The sequence below is a fragment of the Microtus oregoni genome, unplaced genomic scaffold (genome assembly GCF_018167655.1).
Source record: "Microtus oregoni isolate MIOR12 unplaced genomic scaffold, Mior012 000003F_ref0000135, whole genome shotgun sequence".
Classification (NCBI taxonomy): Eukaryota; Metazoa; Chordata; class Mammalia; order Rodentia; family Cricetidae; genus Microtus; species Microtus oregoni.
The window spans coordinates 65,717,501-65,744,128 of NW_024543062.1; the positions used below are offsets into that span (position 1 = coordinate 65,717,501).

Here is a 26,628-nt window from a genome sequence, read left to right on the forward strand (position 1 = left end):
GGCCCCAGCTGAGTTTGGGGAAAGGAGCGATCAGGTTTCAGTTCATCCCTTTTATTCCAGAAAGGCTCTTATTTGGGGCTGCCAAACCTCCCTGCCACTTGCTTGGGAAGCTGGGACTGAGATGGCACCAGGGAATGTGCATAACCTGATACTGGGCCTCATGGGCAAGAGCAAAAACTCCATGACTTTAGCCCTGGGGAGATATCACAGGAGGATTCTCTCCAGACGCCACTCTGCTCTACACCAAGGGCCTGTCCTCACAGCAGGCACACTTGTACAGGCCCTGGGGTGCCAGTCAGCTCTACCATCCCCCTTACTCCTGGTCAGTGTGTTTTCTACCTCATCTTCACATGGGGAAAAGGCTTGGCCTAGACACCAAATGCCCGCCTATCATATGATGCCGGAGAGTGTACCCTGGGGCCTGACACCACCCTCCCTTGAGCTTCTCAGCTAGAGGCAGTACAGCGACCTCTGCCGACTTCCCACCTCTCTCCCCCAGCTGAGAGTGAAGTGCCTTAGCCCTCAGTGAGGCCTGCTCTTAAAACCGCTCGCCTGGCCCAGTACACATCACCTTCTTCAGGCCCCTCCACACCTGTGGGCTCATCCTCCCCTTAGGTCTCCCATGGAAGAGCTGTACCTGAGGGTTCGGGGGAAATGCATTCTTCAGCTCAGGGGACAAGCCCTTGCATTTTGGCCTAGCATCTGCCCAGCAAGAAAGGGAGGAGTTCCCTTGTCGCCCCATAATTGTTGAGGTGTCTCATGGAAGCGTGCTTGGGGCGATGATAGCCCAGCGGGAATAAGGGACCACAGCTTGGCTTCTCTTCCCCTCCTGCCCCTAGCCAGCTCTAGGACCATCTAGCAGACTGTCTGTGGTGACCCCTTTTGAGAAGCAACTAAGAGGCCTTTGATGGAGGGCTTGACTAGCTAACCCACCCCAAACGGAGCAAGTTCTGACCTTGAAAATGGGGCTGCGCCCCCACCTGTCCCCACACGCCTCTTCCCCTGGCCCCTTTCTCCCTCAGACCTCTCACTGTTTCAGGCTATGTTCATTCCAAGACCTCATAGCCTCATGCCTCCGTCACAATTCCGTGACCACTTTCAGAGAGACCTCCCTTCCCAGTCGCTCCTAGTGCCAAGCACTTGGTTTTCCTTCTTGTCTATCTACACTCCTTGAGGACAGGGCCTCTGGTAGACCCAACAACAGGCAAGAGGGTGGCACTTCTGCCCATCACCTCTGCATACTCCACTCCATCCCCCCACCCTTTCACTATCAAATCGGATTTGGGGGAGGGTGGCAGCTTTCTAAATGGATAAGGCTGTCTTCCTCCCTTTACCCTTGTCCAGTTTCCTGACTGCCTCAGCAAAAGCCATTTGTGTCAGAGGCGGCATCCTTGTTCACCAGACCCTCACCACACCACAGGCGGGGATGTCTCAGAAAGACTGCAGCAGTCTGAACAGGTTTCCTTCAGCATTCTCCAGGGGCCTTGGGCCAGCATCCGCTTCTCTTCTCCCTCAGTCCATCGGGTCACTTGGACCGCCATCCTCCTCTTGGCCCCGCCCCATCACACGCTCAGGACACGCCCCTTCCCAGCCCCCAGCAGAGCTAGTACTGGCCAACAAGGTACCCAGGAAGATGGGGTCCCTGGGTTCTGGCGCCTGAGGACCCACAAACCATTCCCTGCAACAAGTCCGTGCACTCAAGGTGGCTCGCAGCCGACCTCCGGCAGCCCCTGTATTGCCGGTGCAAGCTTCCGAGGCACTGTAGCCTCGTCAGGCACATCCTCCGTGTATCCCTGTTTGAGGACAGGGACTCTACAGAAAGAAAGCACGGTTCCCGGGCTGGCTCCGGGTTTTTTACTCGGACTGTTCAGGCTTGGAGAACAATGGAGCAGCTCTCCAGCTTCCTCCACCGAGGAAGCTTTGTTCCTCCCTTCCCGCCAGCTTGGCTTTCATTAGCCAAAGGGCAAAGGCTTCTAGGGAGTCTCCGCGCAAAAGCCCAGACCTTCCCCTAAAACACTTAGGGGGATGGGAGTGGTGGTTGCTTGGGGCTGAGGAAAAGGACGCATCCAGATGCACGCAGCTGGCTGCCCGCCCGCCTCCCTGGCCCCAGACACTTCTTGTTGCCAGGTCCCCCACACCCGGGAAATCCGATTCAAGCTCCCACCCGGGATTCACAGAGGAAGTGGAGCCTCAGCTCTGCTCCAAGGACCAACTGGACCTCACATCTGCTCTCCGTACGTCTGTGCTCTAGATCTGGGCCCTTACCAATGCTCTCCTAGCAATTCTGGATGCTGTATTATCCAGCGCGGACCACTCCTCAGCCAGTGTCTCTACCAACCTCCCTGTGCTTTGCCATATTAGGACTCTGGACTTGAAAATTCAGGGGAGCTAATGGTTTCTGAGAACCTAAGTCCTCCTGCCCCCATTGTCCACCCTCACCTCCGACAGGCTCCTATCAGCGACATCTTTAAGACAAGCATTAGTCAGACACAGCTGGAGGTAGGCCAGCTCTGCACATCTGGGCAGAAATGCCCCTCCGAACCTGGCCAGTGGTCAGTGTAAGAGGGAAAGGGAGGAAGCTTTGCTTTCCCCACCTCTCCTAGCAGCGAGCGGGCCAGGAGAAAACCAGGGGCGGGGTGGGGCGGGGCAGCCAGACTTACCCAGCATCTGGCTGAAGAGCAGCTGCTCCAGGTCGCCCAGCACGGTAACCACGAGCTCGGGGTCCACCTTGAGGAAGGCCCGCTCCTCCTGGCCTTTGGCTGAGGGCACGGTCCCTGAGCTCTTTTGCGCCTTAGCCTTGCTGGAAAGCAGCTCATCATCCGATTTGCCATCGTCGCTCACGGCTGCCTCAGGCGCCTTGCTGAGAGGTTTGACCTCCGCATAGGGTCCGCGAGGAATCCGGCTGGGTTTGCCTAGGCTGGGCGCTAGTGGAGCCAGTGGGGTCTTGGCGCCGCCCGCAGGGCCTCCTTTGGGCTGGAAGAGCGAATGCTCTGATTTGGACAGTGTCTTGGACATTAGAGGAGCCTCTCGGCCCTTGGGCCCCAATTTGCCCAAACCCTTGGGTGCCTTGGCCATATCATCGCTCCACTCAGGTTCATACAGCTGCAGCTTTTTCTCGGAGTCCGTGAGAAACGAGAGGTTGGTGAGCGACTTCTGTTTGCGCAGGTTGGAGGTCGGCGGCCCACCGGGGACACGGCTGTCCACGCTGCCGGACTTGAAGACCTTCAGCTCAGCTGCGCTGGCCTTGGCCATACTGCAACTGCCGCCCGCCGCCGCCTTGGCGCGCTTGGGCAGCATGCCTCTGCCGTCCGCCGCGGCCGCCTTTCTGCTGGCTCCCCGAGGCTCGTCCGCGCCCTCGTCGCCGCCGCTGCCGCTGCCGCCGCTCAGCTCCACCTCGGGCTGCACGCTTTTGACGCTGCTGCCCAGCATTCTGCCTGCCAGGAGCGCATGGACGATCCGCGCGTCTGCAGGCACGGGGCGGGGGAAGGAGGCGGGAGCGAGAGGAGGGGGCGGAGAGGGGGGCAGACGGAAGAAACCGCGGAGGAAGGGGAGAGGAAGGGGAGAGGAAGGGGAGGGAACAGGGGGCGAGAGGAGGGCGAAGGGGGAAAGAAATGCAGGAAAGGACAGGGAAAGAAGCCCGGGAAGAGGAAAAGGCGAGGAAATAGCGGGCGATGGGGGCGGGATCGAAGGAAAAGGGGCGGGGCAGGGGGAATATAAATTAAAAAATGTAAATCAGTCAAAGGAAGGATGGGAGCCCGGAGGCTCCATCGAAGCGGGGACGTGCTGTGATGCTGGGATCTCGTCTAGGTCTCCGGGTGGCCCGATTTGTGCGAGGGCCGCGCACTCCGGGGCAGCGCCCTCACTACACTCCTCCTTCCAGCTCGTGAAGCGACTGCAGGCTGCAGCTCCAGGCGAAGAAGGGGAGGGGGAAGGCGAGGAGCAAACAGGAGGAGGGGTGGAGTGTGTGCAAGGGGAGGGAGGTAGGGGAGAGAGTGTGTCTATTTCTGGCTCGGGAGGGGGAGGTGTCTGTGAGCTGAGCCCTGGGGGCACAGAAAGGATCCCACCAGTTTTTCTTCTTGCTTTCTGCAGAGAGATGAGATATATGGTTCCCTAATGCATCTGGGAAAATGTATCTGTGGAGGAGATTAGAGGTACAGGTGAAGGTACTGAGAAAGGGTAACTGTGGACACAGGAGAAAGTTGCCCTGTAGGGTCTGGGGTAGAAACCAGTAGACCCTGTGGTTCCCACACACCACCTTTAGTTTTCCCCAAGGAAACTCTCTTGCTACCTTCGGTACTGTAGGGTACACTTTGCCCTGAGGTAAGCCCAGAAGGTAAGGGACACAGTACAAGACAGGGTGGTTCAAACAGATTCCAGGGTTGACAGAGAAGAGGGGCTGGGATGTAAAAGGAAGGGGCAAACCCTTAGAGCAAGAATCTGAGTTCCCATTCCACTTGATCACATGACCTTGTCAAAGTCATTGAAGCTCTCTGGCTGTCGGTCGCTCCTATTGAAGCTCTCTTGCTGTCTGTCGCTCCTACAGGGGTTTATAATACTAGCTTCATAGGTAACGGGGCTTTGGAAACCTAAGGACTCAGAAGAGACTTAGCATCCATCCTTTAGCAGAGACAGAACCAATGAAAAAGATCCTGGATATGTCCATCCCATCAGTGTAGCTCTCCAAGTGCCATACTTGTCCAGAGGAGGTGTTAATGGTTAAAGGGCTCTGAGGCCTGAATGGGGAACACCAGGTACTGACCAGAGCCCAGGATACTCTCCTTCATCCCAGGATAACTTTCTCCATCCCAGGGCTGGATTGAGAGTCTTTCTAGGACAGGGATTGGAGCAGAGAGACCATGTCTAGCACCGTGCTGAGAATGGAGGTTACTGGGCAGAGACGTGTTTGACAAGGGCAGTGGACTTTCAGCTGGCCTTAGAGATCCAAAGAAAGATGGAAATCCTGGCCTCCAGGAAATACAAGGCAGACAACTCAGGACTTGGGGAAATAACTTTGTCCCTGTGAAAATGAAGTGTCACACACGTTTTTCTCAGGAAGGCAGGCATGGGTGTGCGTTCTAATTACAGGGATGACAAGAGGCAATGCCTCCAAGGAGCGAGGGAAGAGAGCTGGGTGCAGAGATTGGCCAGGCAACCAGTGATCAGAGGCCCTAAGTCCAGATCTTAGGAAGCTCAGAGGTAGAGTCAAGACTGTGAGTTCATGTAGGAAACCAACAATTTGAAGCTGGCCAAAGGACTGTTGAGTAGCATCCCTGTAGAACATGACCAGGTATAGAGGTGGACACAGGACACACAAATCCTCAAGCTTCTACCTGGAATAAGCTCCTAGTTCAAGCAAGAGAGAGAGTGTCTCTGATCCCACAGACTACTTGTAACAGTGTCACAAACAACTGGAACTTGAGATCCTCCTGCCTCAACCCTCTGAGTGCTTGGATCGTAGATACGCCAGTTTTTATTCTTATCCATTTGTCATTCTGTAATTTAATCAAGATTTCCCGGATTCAAACACATGGGAATGTTACTTTCTCTAGAAATTGCAATTTGGGAAAGCATACCTGTGGACTGATTTACCCAGTTCTCAGTTGTTGTTGATATTTTTCCCCTGCATATAAATTCATCTCCGTCTTAGCTAACAAAATTGAGCAATACTATATCCATCTACTGATGTCTACTGCTGCAGCCCAAATGCCTGGCTTACCCTGAGCCCTCATCTCTGGTGTGGTATCTGTAGTGCAGCCTTCAGCATTTCATGAAACCCTAGTTCACGTGTGGTTCTGTCCACCTGCGTTTCCTTTGCTCCGGATGCCTCCTGCCCCCGGGACCTGACCTTCCTTCCGCCATGGTTGTCTCATTCCCTCATTTGATATTTGGTGTGTTAGCTTAGTTCTTCCTCTTCTCTGTATCCTCTTTGTTCCTCTGTGTCTTCTCTCATGGGATAGCTTATTTCCCAAATCTCAAGTCCCTTTTCCTCCTTCAATAAACAGCCCCTGAAATTCTGCTTCTCTTTAGAAGAAGACAGCGCACCAAAGGAAAGGTCGCTCCTTCAAATTTTGGTTAAAACCTGTTCTTTTTTTTTAAAATTTATTTATTTATTAAGGATTTCTGCCTCCTCCCCGCCACTAAAACCTGTTCTTATCAGAAGAGAGGCAGTGCCCCTTCCTACCCTCTAAGTCTGGATCCCTCTCCCTCCCACACAGCACATCACCTGTCGGTTTCTGAGAAGTAAAATACTATCTATGCACGATGTCGTGAATTAACTCACTGCCAGTCCCCCTCCCATCTTTAAAGGGTCTTTTGCCATGGCCAGGTGGTAGTCCCTTTAAACATTAGCTTGGCATCTTGGAATACCCAAGGCTCCCTAGTACCACCTCTACCTCTCTCACTCTTTTTTATTCTTTTCACATCCCCTGAGTCCAACCATCCTCTTCTGTAGTGAGAATACTCTGCTGCCGTGGCAACAGCCATTCTGGCATCCGTCGATAAAGCGGAGACGTACAGAGCCTTTCCTACAGTGATTCCTGAAAAGAGGGAGTTCTGCCATGTCATACCATCCCCAAGATCAACCCTGAGCCCCTCCTACTCAGCCATTTCCTCCTTTGCTACCCTGCAAAAATGCCGGGGCTCAAGTGGTTCACTGCTTAGAGACCAGTGATCATCTAGGGATGGCAAGATGAGGGAGAGAGTGGGCTGGGCAGACGGAGGGTGCTAATGATGTCAGTAACCTTCTGTGAGGTCTGGCTCCTGTCAGTTCTTACTGGAGAGGTGGGGAAAGAGGCCGGTTTGGAATCATTTATATCTTCAGTTGCTCGAGCTCCTAAAACAAACAAACAACCCCACTTCTGCCAGTTTCTGTACTGGAAATAGGTTGTGTAATTTGACCATATTTGTTGACTAATATCTTGAGGCGATTTGAGGAATGAAGATGTAGGCACTGGGCCAGGGAAAGACATGCTGGGGGACTTTACGTTCTCACATCTCCCCCATGACTGGAAATAATGTAACCCAGGGTGAGGGGGCGGTGGTCTGGGGCTCTGCCTGGTGGGGTAGTGTTAGCTGGAGGAAAGGCAGAAGAAGACAGATGAAGGTAGAAATGAGAGCTAGACTGTTCCTGCCCTGATGACCTTGAAAGGTAACCTTGGGATAAGGGACTGTGCGAGAGAGAGGAGTGGGCAGAGGAGTTCACACTTTGCTCCCCACATAGCACAGGACAGAGTTTGGGGGGCATCACTCTTGTTTTTGTGCCCACAGTCAGGATCCGGGGAACAAGACACAACCATGTGACTGCAAGGCTAGCCTACCCATCCTGGGCTAGTGCTGGGGCTGCCATCAACCCCAAAGAGTAGTGACAAGCTAAAAGCTTTCTGGGCTCATCCTCCTGTGACGAACCTTCTTGCCACTTCCCCGAAAAGATTCTGACACCCCCATCTCTCTCTATAGAATGTCCATTATCTGTTGCTCCCCCCAACTTCATTCTACCAGGTCATTTCCCTATGTCACTCTGCCCCTCAGTGGGGACTTCAGGATGTGAGCAAGGCCATGCTAGGTGCTGTGGAAATAGCTGATGTTTAAACACCAAGTCTCTAGAAAGCCCCCCCCCCACACACACACACACTCATTGCTCATAATGGGTCAGGTCAGCTGGGATAGAAGCTGGGGGATTTAGCAGAACACAAACTAAAACACGCACGTCCTTGTGGAGTTTATATTCAAATGGGAAAGATAGCAAATTAGCTAGAGATACCAGCTACGTGAAAGCACTAAGGAGGGGCCAGCAAGATAGCTCAGTGGCTAAGCAAACTTGCCACTAAGCTTAACAACCTTGGTTCCATTCCCAGAACCCACATGGCAGAGCTGACTCCTGAAAGTTGTCCTCTGAGCTCCCACAGACAAAAGAAATATTTAAAAAAATGTGAAGGGGAAAAAATGGAAATAAAAATTCCTGGTATATTTGAAAGACAACGAGGAAGATAAAAGGTTGGAGAGAAGACGGGAGGGAAGCTGCAGGAAGTGGATGAGAGATATAAGGGCAGGCGTGGCATGGAGGGCCTTGTAGGTCCTCATATAAGGGACTGGTTACTTGGAATAACACTGGCAGGTCAGGGAGAGACCTGCCTTTCCCTGGGGAAAGATCCTTTGAGTCTTAGGTGGAAGCACATTTTTGGGGTCATTGGCTAAAGTGGTGAATCCAGTGGAAAGATGATGGCGGTGAGGGGGTGGCCATGAGAAATGGTCAGTCATGGTATACACTGGAGCCCTTAGAACTCGCTCTTTGGCTAAATATGGGTATGTGGGAGAGAAAGGGATCAAGGCTATTTCCCCCAATGTTTTTGGCCCGTACAACTCTTGGATGTCTCTATTTTTCTTTGTTTTGGTTTTGGTTTGTTTGGTTTTTGTTTTTCAAGACACAGGCTTTCTCTGTGTAGTCCTAGCTGTCCTGGAACTCGCTCTGTAGACCATGCTGTCCTCGAACTCAGAGATCTGCCTGTTTGTTGTGTACCACCACAGGCTTTCTTTTGTTGTTGTTGTTGTTAAAATAAGTTCTCACCAGGCTAGCGCTGAACTTAATCTCCTCATGCTTTAATGTTTTCTGAATGCTGAGATTGCACGTGTGTCATCAAACCCAGCTCCCCTCAACCCCTTGTGAAGGAGAATGCTGCTCCTTTAAGGATGGCACCCCGACTCTCCCCACAGTTCACTGCAGCCTCTGTCATGATTTCCTAACATCTCTGCCATAATTCATTTATTCGTGTTTCTCAAGAATCCATTTTTTTTTTTTTGGTTGAACTTGTCCTCAAAGGCCATCAGAGTCCTCTGCGCATAGTGGGCTCTCAGGAATATTTGGTGAATGACGACTGGTTAATGAATGAATGCGTGACTCAGAACAGATGTGTGGGGCCTGTAAACAGGGGTGACCTCTCAGTACCCTGTGGTGAGAGACAGCACAGCTGGAGTGGGGAGTGGAAGCCAGGCCTCTGGGAGAGCAGCCCGGCAACATCTTTTCTCACTTCTCTGTAGCCCCAGGACAGGAGGAGGCCACTGACCCCGTCCTTGTCCCGTTCACAGGAAACTCCATATCTTCAGGGAATGACCTTGGGACATCTAGCTATGAGACTACTTCATGCCCCCAAACTTCTGTTGTATTCAGAGGCACAGGGGAGCTTTGCCGCACTTCAGAGCAGAAGGGGCAAGCATGTCCAAGGTGTTCTCACAGCCCAGTCTGTCTGGCACACGTATTAGCACGAAACTAGGACCAGAGTCTACCATACACTCCTGTGTGCATAGGAAAAGTTAATAACAGACACAGTGATGTCGCACAACACCCCGGCTTGCTTCTACCTCCAGGAAGTCCTCTTAGATTGGTTTACTCCCTGCCTACTAGGAGTAGGGAGTATGAGGCTTGGCAAGCTGAAAGCTGGTAACAGAACCAGGGTTGTAGACCTTAGTCAACTCCCACCCTGCCCCTGCCCCAGTCCCAAGAGGACAGAAATGTGGATCAACCCTAAGCCGTGCACACTTTCCTTAGAACTCCCAGGGGCATGGCCTTCTCCTCCTCTGACTGGATAGGGCAGTGCATGGAGGGCCGAGAAGGCTTGGAGAAGAAAACCACGTCATTTCTCGTCACACAAAGTCACAGGACATAAAGACAACTAGATATCTCCTTAAGTCTGGGGAGGCATTGACCCTCTTCCAGAGGTCTGGAGAACCTGAGGTAACAGAGGCTGAGGCCTGTTCAAGAGAGCCTGCTCCAGATCTGGTGTGGAAGGGCAGAGGACAGGCCCCTCCTCCAGTCACAGGCTCCTTAGGGACCCCAGGGCTACAATGGCTGGGTCTTAGCAGAATCTGGCTCAGGACTGGGCTGCAGTTGCTTGTTCTTGTCAGGTGTTCTGGGCCTCGTGCCTGAGCATGAGGGGCCTTTCTTCCTGGTGGCTGGTTCTCGAAGGGCTGTCCAGGAAGTAGAGGTGTGGGCTCAGGACCTGCAGGCACGGAGGCCCTCCTCCCCTCATAGCTACAGCTCTGTGATCCCAAGAGGAGTTCTCTAACTTGGTGGTCTGGATGGCCTTTCAGGAAGGACCACCCCAATCTCTGGGGCCTAGCTGCCATACAGGCCTGTGCTGACCAATATTCAAGTTCTATACAGCTCTTATCTCATCTCCTGGCAACTGTGCCCCCTACTGCTCCCCTACTTGCCTCTGTCCAGATCTGACTCCACCCCTGTACCTTTGGTTTGCCTGACCTTTCTCTGTATGCATTCAGGTCCAGTGCATCGCGCAAGGCCTCCTTGCTCAGCCCTCATTGACTGCCTCACACAACTTTGGGCTTTTCCTGCCTTCTGATTGTAGTTGAGGGCTATGTAGTCATATTCTGCTTACTTGCATCACGGCCAGGTCCTCTTCCACCAACAATGAATTGAAAGCCTCCTACATAAGGCAGATGGTGATGACACATTGAGGCTTGCTGAACTGAGGGCTGCAGACCTGCAGGAACCAGGTACTGGGGCCCTCTTAAATATATTATATAGTACCTTATTTCATAAACCCTATGAGTCAGCGAGTCTCATCATAAAACTTCCTTTTATGGAGTAAGAAACTTTCCCAAGACCATATTGTGGGTACCCGAGATAATGAGAGATTGAATACCATTCTGTTGTAGGGGACCATCCCGTGGACAGAGGAAGTGGCATACAGTACAGCCAGTCTCTTGTCTCAGCTTCAACAACTCTGTCCTCCTCAATCCCAGTGACCCTAACAGACCCACAAGCTTGAGATTAGGGTTTACCCTAATCTCTCATCTTGGGGGCCCTGGGTTCTCTTTGGACTTGCTACATGGTGTTAGATTCCTGTTTCCTCTGTACCTCCACGGGTCCTGTAAATTACATAGGGCGAGAGGGAGAGGGTATGGAATCTCCACTTTCTCTGCTCTGAGGAATCACGGAGGGAAAAGTATGGAGAAATACCTAATCTAGGGCACGCTGTCTGAAACTGTACCCATTTGAAACCACATCCCCTTGCTTCTCTGGTCAACTAGAAGTCCAAGTGTTTCCACATGTTTGTGTCCTATACATCACTGTGGCAACTGCCCCCCCCCCCAGCTACCATGGTCCTTGCACAGTGAGCCTCAGATGAGCTCCATACCACCTAGATTACATGGTCCACAGACCAAGACCAGCCTAGATTGGTTGTTATGGCAACTATGGGCATGAGATAGGAAACTCCAGGCAAGCAAAGGGAGAGTGGAGAGAGAGATAGAGATAGAGATAGATAGATAGATAGATAGATAGATAGATAGATAGAGAGAGAATATATTCAGATATTCAGTAGAAACAGGCAAACTACTTGTGGGAGCATGTATCTTCTTTTTTTTTTTTTAATGGTATAACCCAGAATCAAAGCAGATACTCCATGCAGAGTCTCACAGCGCTGAATCACAAGGTTACATGGGACCTTGGAGATAATCTTATGCAATATTTTCCCTCATGGACTAACTGACCTATTTGTAATAAACCCTATTGCCTCAGTGAGGGCCAAACAAACCCCCCAAACAGAGGGAAAACACAAGGCCACAGCTGAGGTTGTCTTGCCAACCCGTTTGATGACATCCTACCACAAAAAATAACTTTGTGATCTGTATCCACAGACCAGATTTAGGAGGTCAGTAGACCGAGTCACTGAATATCAGCCACATGTCCAGATGGTAGCCATTTGCCTCGGAGACATAATGTCCATTGGTTTCTTAAGGAGGTTCTGGAGCCTCAAACAGTTAAAGATAACTGTATGCATACAGAAACCATAACCCACCTTAACAGGATAGAGACACCTGGGCAAGCACTGCCCAGAGAGAAGCCACGCCCACTCTGTGGCTGCTCTCACTGGCCCACTGACACCTCTGTGCTTTATTAGAGATTTTGCTACGCATCTCAATAAGACACAGCATTCAACAGAGGGCTGCCATGGATTCATATTTCGATTATTTTTAACCGGTATCACTGGCAATTACTTGGCACAGAAAAATAGCTCTGCAAATCCTAGAAATAGTTCCCGGAGAGTGGAGAAGAGAACTTCACCTTCTCAGAGCCTGCTTTATCCGCAGGAGCTTGCCGCTTCAGCACTTCCTCCTGCCTCCTCCGCATGAATCCAACCTCTGCAGCAGGAAGGATGCAGTGAGCTCACCGTGGATGTCCTGCTCCTAGCTGGACCAGTTTAGTATGGAGACTCAGGCTCCACATTCCCTGCTTCAGTCCCATGAGTTCTTCTCGGAAGTTCCCTTAGCTCTTTTACCCTGCAGAACACCCTCATTTCCTAGTTCTACCCTCACTGGCAGTGGGATCCTTAAAAAAAGTACAGCCTGGTGTGGTGGCTCATGTCTTTAATTCCAGCACTTGGGAGGCAAAGGCAGGCAGGTCTCTGTGAGTTCCAGGACAGCCTGGTCTATCTACATAGCAAGTTTCTGACTGCCAGTGCTACATATTGAGACCCTGTTTCGAAAACAAAACAAAAGAAGGTATAGCCAGGTATTTCTTGATTTTTTCCCCCTGTCCCAGGGCTTTTCCCGCTCTGGGATGAGTGACCTGGAACTCACTGGCCCTACCTTAGTTTTCTCTAAAGTCTGGGACTCCTGTCTGCTCAGGGCCACACATAGGATGGAAGACAGAGCCTACCATCCTGGCTCTTGTGTCTGCTATCTTATGCGCGGAAGGTACCTGCCCTTGAGCTCCATCTGTATGAGTAGCCAGCCTAAAGGGGGCAGAGCCAGGGACTCTAATCCTCTTGCCAAAGGGGTCATGTGGGATGTGGTTTCTGTGAGGTACTGGGCCTTCCAGAAAGATCACAGTATAGAAATACTAAGGAGGGCCGGGCGATGGTGGTGCACGCCTTTAATCCCAGCACTCTGGAGGCAGAGGCAGGCGGATCTCTGTGAGTTTGAGACCAGCCTGGTCTACAGAGCTAGTTCCAGGACAGGCTCCAAAGCCACAGCGAAACCCTGTCCAAAAAAAAAAAAAAAAAAAAAAAAGAAGAGAAAGAAAAGAAAAGAAAACAGAGGTCTGGGTTTGGGTGGGGGAGCTGAAGCAGCTGTCTGCCATTAGAGATTGAATCTCCCTGCAGCCATCAGGATGAAGGCAAGTCCGAGATAGACAGGATCCCGGGATGAGGACAGGGGTATAGTCCCCAGGAACAGCACAGAGGAAAGTGTGTCGCTAACCCATCTGCTTTCTATTCATCTTTCCAGGAACAAGAACTCTGGATGAAGGGGGATGGCCCGAGACTCCTTGTGGTGGTGTCAACCTGACAAAAACCTAGAATCCCCTGGGAGACAGGCCCCTGGACATACTCACGGGGTACGGGAAGACCCACCTTCATTGTGGGCAGGAGATCCTGGACTGTATAGGTAGCTGGAGGGAGGGCTGAGCACAAGCATGCATACATTCATCGCTCTCTGGTAACTGCTTCCACTCCTGATGGCTCAGCTTCTCCGCCCTGATCGACTGTAACCCTAACTGTGGCCCCGCTGTTGCTTGTTGTTTCCGGGGTGTCATGAAGCTAGAGCTCTGCCCCTCACCTCTGGGACAGGGCACAAAGTCAGAGCTGAAACATCTCCGGAATGCCCTGCGGAACCTGTGCAGCTGCCTAGGCTCTGTGTCGAGCAGCTCCAACAGCATCGTAAACCCTGACTATACCTTCATTTGTTTTGTTTTTTATTTATTTTTTTGAGACAGGGTCTCAATATGTAGCACTGGCTAGAAGCTTTTGCCTATTTTGCTCAAACTTCTAAAACGTACATGGCACACAGTAAATGTTTAATTAAGATTGATGGTGAACACTTCAGGAACTGGGCAGGCTGAGGCTTTGGTTTCCTTAGTGCAGCAGAAAACAGGGAAACCAGACACTCTCAACCCTACGTGTTGGAGTTGGAAAACTCAAAGTGGCAGATGCTGTGCAGAGCGACTCACACACCTGCAGGAGGCAGAACATGGGGCGGGTCTGGCCCAGGGCAATTGTGACAAAGGGGACTTCCGGCTGCCCAGCCTCTGCAGCTCTTGATATTTGCTAAAACTGTTCCTACTGGGTTCAATTTACTCTGCAGATAAATCTCATTGCCAGCCAAATGCCATCAGGAGGAGTCAGTCAGTCTTTTCGCTCCCCACTCCCCGCTCCAAGGCGGCAGCATCCAGATCCCTCTCTTTCTATTTCAGTACCTCTGGCAGCATACCTCAGATGACCTCCCTCCTCCAGCCTCTTCCTTTGGGTCCCTCACAGAGCCTGGCTTGGTTATATTAGCCATCCCACTGCTTCTCCCTCAGCCACTGCCCACTCTCTGGGCTCTACACATCTTCTTCACCGAGGTCATAGTGTGCATGGCTAAGGGTGTGGCCACCAAAGACGGGCTGCCTGAGTTCAAATCCTGAATGGACCAAGTTGGGTGAATCCTTTAACTACTCTGTGCCACAGTTTCCCCCTCCGTAAGGTGGGGTGATGAGGACAGTTTTCTTGATAAGGAATGTATTTTACATGAGCTATATTAAATAATAGCTATGCATTGGGCTCTCCTCTACGAACTTTTCCTGTGGAAGCACTTAATTCCCACAAACCCCTAGGGGAAGGTTTATTTATTAATTCACTCGTTTATTTAAAACTAATTTTAAAAACTCGGTCTCTTGTAGCCCCCACTGGCCTTGAACTCACTCTTTAGGCAAGGATGACCTTGAATTCCCAATCTTCCTGGAAGTACAGGTGTTAGCCACCATGCCTTGCTGCAAAAAGTATCTCTATTATTATTACAACCGAGGTAACAGAGGCACAGAGAGATTTAGTATCTTCTCCCATGCTGTGCAACCAGAGTGAGGAGCTGAGAAGCAAGCTGTGGAGCCAGGCTCCAGCCCTCGTGCAGTTGTTGGAAGGATTAAATATGCTTATAACAATGCCTGCTTTACAGAAAGCCACAATAAGTCTCAGCTGCCGCTACAAGTGTTATGCCCTCCTACCCCAACTCTTGGAAGCCTACTTGGTCCCAGATGGCTGTTGTGTTTATGTAAAAAGGCTCCTTCTGAGCTCAAGCCACACTGCAGCCTCGTCTGCCCCATTAGGGACACAGCCCTGCAGTACAACAAATAGCATCCACTCTATACATGCTCTGTTTTCTGGTCAATTGTCTGCATGTCTCTCTCCACGGATGGCTGGGACATCCGGCTTATCCTGGCTGAGAAGTCCCCAGAGGACAGGAAACGCAGCAGTGTGAACTCAGCATGAAATGAAATGGGTCTAGAGTGCCAGCGGTGCCAGCTACATCCTGGGGCCTGCTAGAGTCGAGGGAGATGGTGGCAAGGTGTGTGGCTTGGTGACCCTGTTTCCTTCCCTGCCACTTGGCCGGGGTCTACCGCGATTGGCCTGAGCTTGGACCATGTGCAGTCACCACAGTGAATCCTGGTGGCAGATGGAAAGGAAAGGGGATGAGAGGAGAAGGGCATGAGCTGCAGACAAGCAGGGCTCAAATCCTGACACAGCCCGGAGTTGCGAGTCTTCAGACAGGCTTCAGGGCCTCCCAGAGCCTGAGGTTTTTCCTTTCTAACAGCACTAAGACCACTGTTGAAGAGCCACACTGTATTCACAAAGAACTTTGTATAAGAAGCACCTACTGTGTGCTTACACATAGTAGGCTTTGGGAAATTGGGAGGCAATGGTGCTAGTTTAAGTCCATCTGCTGACTCAGCATCAATCATGAGCCTAAGGCTGATCCCTCCTCAGGGAGAATGAGGCCAAGGTCGACGGAACTACAAGGTCTACTGGAGCTTTTACTCACTATGTTCTTTGATGCTTGCTCTCGCCTCTGTGCTGCAGCCATGAGCTCAGAACAATGTCTTCATGCTCTCCCCGAGAGCACGGCACTCATACCTCACTCTTACCCCAGACTAAGTCCTAGCAGATACGCCACGTTTCTTAGAATGAGCACTCTATGCTCCAGTCCACGAGACATGAACTTGTGGCTTAACGACAGAGTCTGCTCACCAAGGGAAAAGACAAGGACCAGAAGTAAACTCTCCCAGCAGGAGGCCAACTGCACAGTCCTCTCCTGGTCTATGTGTTTATCAACCCTCATATGAGAAGGAGGCGGGGAGGAGGCTCTGGCTGGTTCCCCAGTGACATGTGTTTCTCTGAGAGAAGATCCCTTCAGTGTGTGTCCACTTAGCACTCATTCAAACGTGCCACAAAGTGGAAGTAATTAAGGAGCCCATGTAAACCCCAAGGCAACCCTTCCTAGTCCTCTACACGGCCTCACTCACACATGTGGCCATGTGGCAGAGTCAGCCCTGGTTTCCTTGCCTCTTCAAATTAAGATCTGATGATGACCTTGCAGAGAGAGCTGCGCTGAGTGTGAGCAGATGGGCTCAATGCCAAGTTGTCCCTGAAAGAGCCAGGGGACCCTGGGACAGTCGGGGAATGCAGAAAAGCACCTCTGGACTAGAGTCTTAGACTCTTGCCCCCAGGGCCAAAGCAGAAGGAACAGCTGGCTGTGGACAGTCCTTGGCACACATAAAGGCCATTCCCAACACCCAGCATGGTGGCAAGACATCATGGGAAAATTTCTTCTTGCTATATAAAGATTATAAAGTGTTCGTTTGGACTCTGTTCCAGGCAGAAAGAACTCTTTGGCATTCTCCTCTCTCCCTTCTAGGACCCTGCACCTCCCCCATGCTTATGAGAAGAACAGAGAAAGCCTGGTGGCTTCTGCTTAGTTGGGAGAGGAAACCTGGCTCACAGGGGAGGCATGGGCAACAGACTGCTCACTCTGGATTCCTTGCTCATCAAACAGGGAATTCACCAACAGTCTGAGCCTAAAGGAAACTCTCCTATTTCCCACATATTAGTATTAAATCTGATTAAAATTAGTATTAAATCTAATTTAAATTAGTATTAAAATCAGGAAATAACCTGGAGATGATGGCGCATACCTTTAATCCCAGCACTCAGGAGGCAGAGGCAGGCGGATCTCTGAGTCTGAGGCTGGCCTGGTCTACATAGTGAGTTCTGGGACAGCCAAGGCTACACAGAGAAACCCTGTCTCAAAAATGAAACCAAAAAGAAAAGAAAAGAAGAAGAAGTAGCAATGAGCTCACTGTCCCATGTGAAGTGGGGTCCACTGCAGCCTGCTCTATGCATACCTAATACAGTCAACTGCTTTGTCAACAGGTATGGGCAGGACACTGGGTGGGGGGACTTCAGGGACACCAACGAAAGGGTTTGCAGAGCCACCCCCTATACTGTGAGCTCCTTGAGAGCAGATCAAAGCCCCCCTCCACTTCTGTAGTGCTAGCAGTGTTTGTTTGGCACAGAGCAAATGCTCACTGGGCACTTGCTGACTGAGTAGTGAACACACGAGTGAGAGACTCACAACACGTCTCGAGTGAGTTAGGAAGCAAAAGGGCAAAACAGAGCAGAAACTTTATGGTTGCCTTTCTTCCTCTCCTCCCTATCTTCTTCAAGCTCAGTAAAGCCTAGGGCCCCTCACAAAGAAGGCATATCCTAACTCTCTCTCCATCCATCCCATCAAAGAGCTCAGTGGATCCTCAGCAGAGATGTGTCTGTCACCATGACAACCAGCGAGGACCACAACACAGGCAGCGCCATGAACCTTGATCCCCTTCCCTTGGTATCTTGGGGGAGACTGGCGCTTCCCATTGTTCTGTGTGAAGCCCACCTCTAGAGTTCAAGGCTTCTTGCCTTCCCACACACGGACCCCTTAACCCGGGATCTGGAGGACCATTTTCAGATCTGACTGGTAAGGGTGCTCTCCAAGACAGCAAGTCCAAGGGTTCCTAGTGTCAGCCTGCAGCAGACATGAAAAGCAGAAGTCCTCTTCCCCAGCTCATGGGGTCATAATTGGGAAGGAGCGCCTGGCTAGGTGGATGGAGATCATTAGCCTAACAATGTGGTATACACATAAGGAAGCCATTACGCTAACAAAACTGCAAATGTAAAAATAGAGCCGCACATAGTTTCCTGGTTACCGCATTCTATTCCGATGCTTTGTCAGCGCCTGTGAAATCCAGTTCGCTTTTGTCCCCTGCCGTGCCCTGCTCCCACTGCATGCGTGCTATTGTGGGAGGAGATGGTTACCCTTTAAATGCCCTGGCCTTGCCCCAGGACTGTCCTCCGCAAGGCCTGCTGTAAGAAGTGAGTGCGGCGGCCCTGCAGTTGCTCCAAGATCACTGCTGTTGAGCTCTGTAGAGATGGCTCCAAAGGGCCAGTTCACCTACCTTCCCACCCAACGGAGAAGACAGTGACGTGCTATCACTGTCAAATGATGTCAAGGCCAGGCTGTGAGCTAACCTCACATTTTGCCCACTGAAGCAGAGCACAGAGATAAAGGTATAAGACCAATCTTCTGGACAGGCTTGGGCCTTCGGAGCAAGTTCATTACGGACTGATGGTGTCAGAGGTATAGGATTTGTCTGGCATGCATGGGCCCATGGGTTTACTCCTCAGCACCGCAAACAAAATCAAGTTTGTTTTGCCAGAGCAAATTTCCCTTGGCCTAGGATGCTGACAGATAGAATGTGTTCCCCGGGTGTGCTGTCACGTGTAGTTTGGTGCATACGCTGCTGAATTTTATGGCTTATTTTTATTTTTTAATATTGCTAGGAAATCAATCAACACATAGACCTAAACGCTATGCAGAGTGTAGAATATGACTCTCTTAGGTCCTAGCCAGTGGGTCCCAAGGCACTCATCGAGGGACACAGGACACCCGAGGACATACTTGGAAGAGGCATATTACTGAATTTGAATTCTAGGGTCTACTCGGTCAGTCTGGGGTCTTTGGGTTTGTTAGCAGCATATGTGCTCTGGGTGTCACTGTGACTGCAGGGTGACCCGGGGAAGGAGACAGGTGTGGGAGTGGCTTATTATTAAGAGTGTTCCTGGGCGTGAAGCAGGGGTCAGCAAGCTGGGCAGGTAGTTATGGACTGCCACCCGGGCTCCCAGCACCTTCACATTGAACTTGAGCTCCACCACAACCTGGCTGTCACTCTCCCGGCTCGTCACCTTTCTATTGTGATCTCCCTGTGACACACCCAGAGATTCTCACAATCTGAGCACTGGACACAGGTGACAGTGGCCCCTCATGGCCACCTTCCTAGCCTGACCCTGAGGTGCTCTTAGACTTGACAGCTTTACCTTGAGTTGAGTCAGGACAGTTCACAGGTTAGTTAGATCTCATTGTCATGAGACAGACCTGAGGGCCAGGGAGATGGTTCTGCAGGTAAAGGCACTTGTTATCAAGGCTGAGGGTCTGAGATCAGTCCTGGAACTCATATGATGGAAGGAGAGGACCAATTCTTACAAGTTGTCCTCTGACCTCCACATGTGCCCTGACACCTGTATACACACACACACACACACACACACACACACACACACACACACCTAATTTTTGAAAACTAAAAGGCTGGCTTGGTGCTAACCTGATCTTCATAGCAAGTTCCAGTCCAGCTAGGGTTACACAGTAGAACTCTGCTTAAAAAAAATAGACTAAAATAAACATTTTTTTTTTAAAAGAGATAGATCCAAGATGGATGTGGTGGCATCACCCAGCACTGGAGAATGACAGGTTTGAGACCAGCTCGGAGTCCTTAGTGAGGTCCTGTCACAAAGCAATAGAAAAGAAGCGGGTCCCTAGGCCCAGGCCACTTCATTCCTTGGAGATAAGGAGAGTCCAGACAGCAATGGGCTCCTGTGCAGGAAGTCTTCCCCAGGCAAGGTACTTACCCATGTAGGACAAGCTGTCCTCAGTCCTCCTAGTGGGGCTGGTGTATCCATCAAGGGTCCAGCTTTCCTGAGGAACGGGGCCAGGCTCCTGGTCTGTCTGCAACCTGTGGGGCCGAGAAAGAAAGGTAACTCATGTCTTCAAAGCCCTTCTGTGGGCTAGGCAAACCCTTTCTGAGCTTGGGTCCTCTCATCTACCGTGCTCTAAGCTCTCTGGGCCAACCCCTCCTGGGGACATGTGTGCATGTGGACACTCCAGCAAGCAGCAGAGCTGGGCCAGGAAGGAGTCCCCGAGGGCACTGAAATGTTCAACATCTGTTGCCCTTTGTTGCCCAGCAGCATACATCATCATTCCCAGAGCAGAAAGATACACCCGCATCTCAGGCACGGATTCCTCTGCCCTACTGTGATTCTTGCCCTTAGGATGCTCATGTTTGCGCAGCAGAAAGCATACCCGCAGGGAAGGGCTGTCTCTGACCTTGAAGCCACTGACTCCTGGTACTCAGAGGGCATTTGGCCTCTGTGGAACTGCTCACCTGAAGCACACTAGGTCAGGAAATGAGGGGTACCTCACCCTGAGTCACAATGACTCCTGGGAGGACAAGCCCATGCTAGATCCATGGTGCCAACAGGAAGGAAGGGTGGGGTCTCTGGACACTGGCTACCAAGTGTACAGACCTCAGAACTCACCCCCAAACATACAATTGCTCCAGGAACAAAGGCTGTGGGAGCTCTCCTTACATGCAATTACCCTAGGCTCAGAGCAGTCCCGCCTATCCCCATATCCCCGCCCAATGTCAGCAGCTAAATGGACCCTTTGGCAGCTTGGCAGGAGGGGGAAGGGAGGGCTGTGCAGACAAGAGGGGAAATTGACAGGCTGGGCCAGGGGACTGTGGGAGTCTCTAGCGCTGCTGTAATTTGTCTTTTAGGTTTTCACTTTTTCCAATACCTCTACGTCTGGGACTCTGAATCCATCTCTGCCATGAGTTCACTGTGTAACCCAAGCAAGCATCTTCCCCTCTCTGGGCCTGGTTTTCATCAGGACCAGGAGTGATGACCTCTGAAGGGCCAGGCTGAGGTGCTTACTGGGTTTGCAGCAGGGGTTTGTGGCTATTGCTGCCTCTCTCTGAGCCATCTGGGCAGCGCTGAGGTGTTGTATGCCTGCCACCCTCAGATGGTACAAGGCAGGGTGGGAGTAAACTGAGAACGCAGGTGATCTCGTTCTGCTGGCCCCTGGGAGGTGTTGATATAATGGGTACACTCATCTTATTCAAGTGTACAACAGTCAAGGGGACAGGGGGAAATGAAACAGTTGTTTTCCTGGAAAAAAAAAAAACCAGAATGGACAGGCAACAAATTGTTGTGAAAATAATGGGACAGCTTACTGAGGTGAGGGAATTCTATATAATATATGAAAGCTTCCACTGATAGTATTATATATAAGCAGTGTCTGACTTGGAGGAGACAGGTGCTGACCAACTCTGGAACTGGTTTACTGTCACAAGTCTACTGCGGCATTGTGTCACAACGACAGGTAAGAATGAGCCATCTGTCCGTACCAGGATTCCCAAACCCAGGAGCGTGAAGGAAGATGGCCTTTGCCTCTCTGCTATTAGTTGGCTCTGCACATGAGTCTGTACCTGCCTCTATTCCCTATGTATGCCAGGGTTTATCTCACTTTTCAGCCCAAGCGGACAGGGCAACTTAGGCCAGAAGTCAGAGAGAGGCTGAACCAGAGAGAAGAGGAAAACCACAGTGGTGACCTCAGTGTCTCCACTCTCCTGACACCTTTAGCCAGCCATCCCTCCTTAACTAAAGTCTGCTGCAAGACTGGCCCCTGGATGGAAGGCATGCATGATCAGCAGACGACAGAGCTTGGTAGCAGGGGAGAGGTAGGATGACGATGCAGGCACATTGGCCCTTTTACAGAAACATACCAAGAGTAAGGAGAAAGTTGTGATGGAATTGGATGTGTGAGATCAGAAAGTGGATTGGCCAGAAGAACATTCTGCCTTCTGGGGTCCAAGAAGGAAGGGCATCAAGAGGAGGTGGGAGGTGGCGGGCAGTTGAGTGTCACTGGGTTGACCACACCCAGGATTTTGAAAAGATATGGCTGGCAAGTTGGGGCAAAGTGAAAGACGGGTAATGGATTTGTTCCCCAGACCAGGCTGGAGACAGGAGGAGGAAACCCATTAACCTCTGCTTCTGAATACACCTGAGGTTTTACAACAGCCCAAGGTGTTGGGGATGGAGGGTAGAATTCCACGAAAACAGGATGTCTATGGATTCTAGGGAACAGATGGCACCTCCTTGGCTGTAGAGCTTAGATGAGTGGCCTAGCCAAGCTCTTGGCAGAGCTTGTCCATGGCAGCAGCTCTCGGCCGTGCACGGTGTGCAGAGATCCAGCCCATCTGCCTACAGCATGCCGGGGGTATCCTCCATCCAAATCTTACTCCTGCTGTGACCCATCCTCCAACAACCACTGATGACCTGGGAAGTGCAAGGTCTAAAGGTGGGCTTTAGACCTGCTTCCCCGAGGTGCAACAATCCCATTTCTGTTTAAAATGCAAGCATGCAGTCAAGGTATGCTGAGTACTGGAAACACTGCTCTGTTTAAGTTGCGTTAAAATGTTCAGAGGGAAATATTCCGACCTCTTTGAAAAACGCCAGACTGTAAATATACCAGGGGACTTGTAGGGTGGATAATATAAAACCTGAGACTACTTAATACCTTCACACTTTTTCCCAAAGAATGAATTCAAAATGAAGGGAATCAGGTAGGAAAAGGAAGTCGTAGTCACCTGGGAGGCATTTAGCTGTTAGGGAAACGGCCATTCCAAAGAAGGCTGGGGCTCGAGTGTGGCTCAGGAGTAGAGTCCTTGCCAAGCATGCAGGTAGCTGTGTGTTCGAACCCCAGCAAATAAGAAACAAACAAGGAACACTTTCCATGTGTCCATGCTTCTTGGTTCAACTTTAGCTTCAGACTCTCAGCGGAGAAAGAAAAGGGACAGATGTGACCGCCCCTCTGTGCACTGAGTCGGGAGGAACAGTTGGGTCAAAGGGCTCACCTGGCTAAGGACTCCTGGACTGTGGAATCTGCTGGGATCCCGCAGTAATGAAACTCTCTGCCTTATTGTCGGCCTTTCTCGCTGTTGGAAAGTTCTTCCTATCCAGCCTCAAATCTGTCTTGAGCTAATTCCTAGCCACCATGCCACTGAGTCAGCTCTTTGGAGCTGCCCCAAGCAAACTAATTCATCTTACAACATGACAGCCTTTCCCATATTTGAGAACAGCTCACAGACCATCCTACACCTTCTCGTTCCAAAGCAAGCTAACTTCTTCGCTTCCTCTAATTATTCTTTAAACACCTTTGTGGGACTCCTCGCCAATCTGCCGGCCCTTTTCTAAATGTGTTTTGGTGTGCCGATGTCCTTTTAAAACCTGGTGCTCATGACTGAATGTAGCGGTGCAAGTGAGGCCTGACCACAAGCAGAGTATAGCGGATATTAACTTCCTTGTCCAGACCCCAACACTTATTCCTGTGATACAAAGTTGCACACAATTGTTTAGAGATCTATATGCACCTGAGTTGATCTCTAGTGAAGGATGATACCCACAGGGCCCTGGCCTTCAGCTGCTCTGATATCTATCTCAGAGGTCCTCAGTACCCAGGGGCTGATGCACGAGCTTTAATATACCCCAAAATGCAAACTGGCAGCTACTTCCTATATTCGCATGGGAGTGGGGGAAACTCAGGAAGTGAGTATGGCCAGGAAAGGGTTTAGTTTGCACTCAGGCATTTCTTTTTCTTTCTTTCTTTATTTCGAGACAGGGTTTCTCTGTAGCTTTGGAGCCTCTCCTGGAACTAGCTCTTGTAGACCAAGCTGGCCTCGAACTCAGAGATCCGCTTGCTTCTATCTCCTGAGTACTAGGATTACGGGCATGTGCCACCACCACCTGGCTGCATTCGGGCATTTCTAACTTACATAATGATTAGTAATTAAAATTTAGTTTACTCAATGTGGTCATGTTAGTAAAGAGTTATTTTTACTTAAAAGGCGTAGTTGGCTAAATGTTATTCCACGAACTCAACTTGCCATGTCTGAAAGCTAGAGAGGCTGCATGTTGGCCACACTGCTGTGAGCACACGGCTACTGCCAATGACAACAACACCTACGTAGCGATTTAAGAAGTATTACTGACTGCCAATACACCATGCACATAAACAGGCACAAGGCCGTGTGACAAGTGGTGCAAGCAGCGAGAGAAATAGAGATGGACAGACAGACACAGAAACGCTATGAGAACAGCACAGAGAAGCAGTTAAGGCTTTGCTCAAGCGACTCAAGACTCGGCGCTCAAGACAACAGTTTGTCTAACACACAGTGGTGGCAAAGGGCCTGCACAAACTTGGCAAGCCAAGAGCACCCGCTGACCTTCCTGCCTGTGTATCGGGTGCGTAGACATCTTTAATACCCTAATATAGTTCCGTCATTTCCAAGTGTGTGTAATGGCCACGTTAGGGACACCCTCATGAGTTTCTGTTTGTTGTCAAGGTCCAGAGTTGAGAAAAAGCAGAGGATTTAAGATTATAGGTCTGTCTCACACACCCAAGTTTCTAGCCATCCCCTTTCCTAGCTTTTGGCCCTGTAGTCTCCACCAGCCATTTGTCACCAAAGCATCTGTTCTCAGTGAGTTTGCCCCTTGGTCTCAGCACCCTCATTCCTCTTTCTCTCTCCACACCCCAGCTCACCTGTACTGAAAGGGGGCCACCGTGGCTGTGATTGGCTGGTTCTGCTGATGGGCAGAGGAAAAACTAATGACCCCAGGAGTAGGAGAGGGCCTCATGCTGTGCACAGGGCTGCAGACGGGAGAGGAAGTCCCTGAAGCTGCCCCTTCATCAGGCTCCAGAGACCTAGGGCGTTTGTAGGTTTTGTCTCTTTGTTCTTTTCCCTGGCAGCTAGAGAGCATTCGACCTTCAGGAGGTCCTGGAATTTGAGTTTCTCCATAACAGCTTGTCTGGGGTGGGCTCCTTCCCCTGGTCTGGCGAGCGGAGATCCCTTCCTGGGTCTTCTTCCTCTGGGTGCTTTGTGTCTCCCCAGTTCTTCTGGATCCCGCCTGACTGGAGAAGGCTGTTTTGGGGGTTATCCTGGGGCTGCTCCAAGGGGAGCTGGAGAGGCTTTCTACACTCTCAGCCAACTCCCTGGCTGGCCCTGCAGCCCTGGGGGTGCCTCTTCCTCTGTAGGCCTTGGGCGAAGAGTTTCTGGAAGAGACTGCAGTCTTGCCCCATCTTGGGGAGGTAGCACGCTGGGGGCTCAGGGCCAAGTCAGCCTGCCGAGGCCGCAGCTGGGGAGAAGCGCCTGGGGTGTGAATCCTAGTCTGTGATGAAGCTCGAGGCACAGGGATGGAAGAGGCGTAGTGTGGGCGGCTGGCAGAATTCACGTTGGCCATCTCATGCATCATCAGCGACAGGGTTGGGGCTGTACTAGGATCCTGCAGAGACGGAGAAGAGGAGAATGTCAGGTAAAGTCTCAGGTCCCTGTCCCTGGTGCATAAGGATGGTGCTGGTATTGATAGACAGCTGTGGGCTTCCTGCCTGAATCTGGACAAACAGGTAAGCCTATGCACGAAAAGCCTGCAAGAACATGTTCTGCGCGTGAGTTTTGTTTGACTTTCCTTGACTCTGCTCCTCTCTAGTGATGGAGACAGACTCACCTCACAGATGCTAGGGGATCAGGACTTTCAGGGTACCCCAAGTCCTTTAGAAACCTCCTGAGGGAAATGTAATATCATCCTACATGTCATTGAACCCAATGACATGCAGACCACAGTTCTTCCAATCCAGAAACTTGTCTCCCTGAGGCCCAGGCTCCTCCCATTCTCGTACCCTCCTAGTTGATGACCTCTTCTGGTCCTTTTCCTAATCCTACAACCACAGGGGATTTGAGCACCTGGCCATGGGTCCTCTCTGCTCGTTCCCCACCTGTATCCTGCATCCTCAAGACTGTTCTTTGCCACTTCCTCTCCCCCTCATCTAACTTCAGAAACCGAGGATCTCACTGAAGGCCAAATACCTTCAGTCACCAGTGTGTCTTCCCTTTTCTTCTACCTTGATTCATTCATTATCCCATCTCCCTTCCAGATCTCAGTCTCCCTCTCCCACCCCAGTTCCCCAGTTCTGCCATGTTAATGAGTGAAGAGAAATATTCAAAGAGAATCTGTAGCTGTTACAAAGGCACATGTAATTAAATTTGGATCAATTTAAGAGTCAAGTCTTTAAAAATCAAAACATAAGTATTTACAGAATACAGACACGAACATGTCCATGATTTTGTTATGGCGAAAAAAACTTTCTAAGCACCACATCAAAGGCTGAAATAATAAAGGAGCCGGAGGTGGTGGCACACACCTTTAATCCCAGCAGCACTCGGGAGGCAGAGGCAGGTGGATCTCTGTGAGTTCAAGGCCAGCCTGGTCTACAGAGCGAGTTCCAGGGCAGTTAATGCTATTACACAGAGAAACCCTGTCTTGAAAACAAAACAAAAATAAATAAATAAATAAAAACAAAATAAAACAAAAAAAGAAGCCAGCAGCAGAGTCAGGGATGTTTATGCCGTTGGCGACCTCTCCCTGACCTTTGAGCTGGGGCCCGAGACCAGCTGTGGACTAGTCTGTGAGAAGCCAAGATAGATGCTCCAGCCAGGGTGGGTCCAAGAAGCAACTTGGAGGCTGTGAGAGCATACAGGCGTTCTCCCAACAGATGACAAGAAAGAGAAGCCATATCCTCTTCCCTTCCTCTAGTTTATACTTCAGTGGCCTGATGACATTACTGGATGACCTAAGGTACCCTCCACTT

General features: G+C 50.8%; 1 protein-coding gene across 4 annotated transcripts in view; it reads right to left on the bottom strand.

Moving 5' to 3' along the window:
• Nav1 (neuron navigator 1) overlaps positions 1-25,245 on the bottom strand; it is a 174,437-nt gene extending 149,192 nt beyond the window's left edge. For 2 of the 4 annotated variants that reach the window (XM_041649382.1, XM_041649381.1), the window contains exons 1-3: positions 24,526-25,245; positions 19,776-19,879; positions 2,661-3,464 (exon numbers count right to left, since the gene is read on the bottom strand). In XM_041649382.1, the coding sequence (XP_041505316.1) occupies positions 2,661-3,464; positions 19,776-19,879; positions 24,526-25,235 (1,618 nt within the window). In that variant the 5' untranslated portion in view covers positions 25,236-25,245. Of the gene's footprint in view, positions 1-2,660; positions 3,465-19,775; positions 19,880-24,525 lie in introns of those variants that run through there. The other 2 variants (XM_041649379.1, XM_041649380.1) reach the window with 2 other exon arrangements.
• Between the last annotated feature and the right edge of the window lie 1,383 nt (positions 25,246-26,628).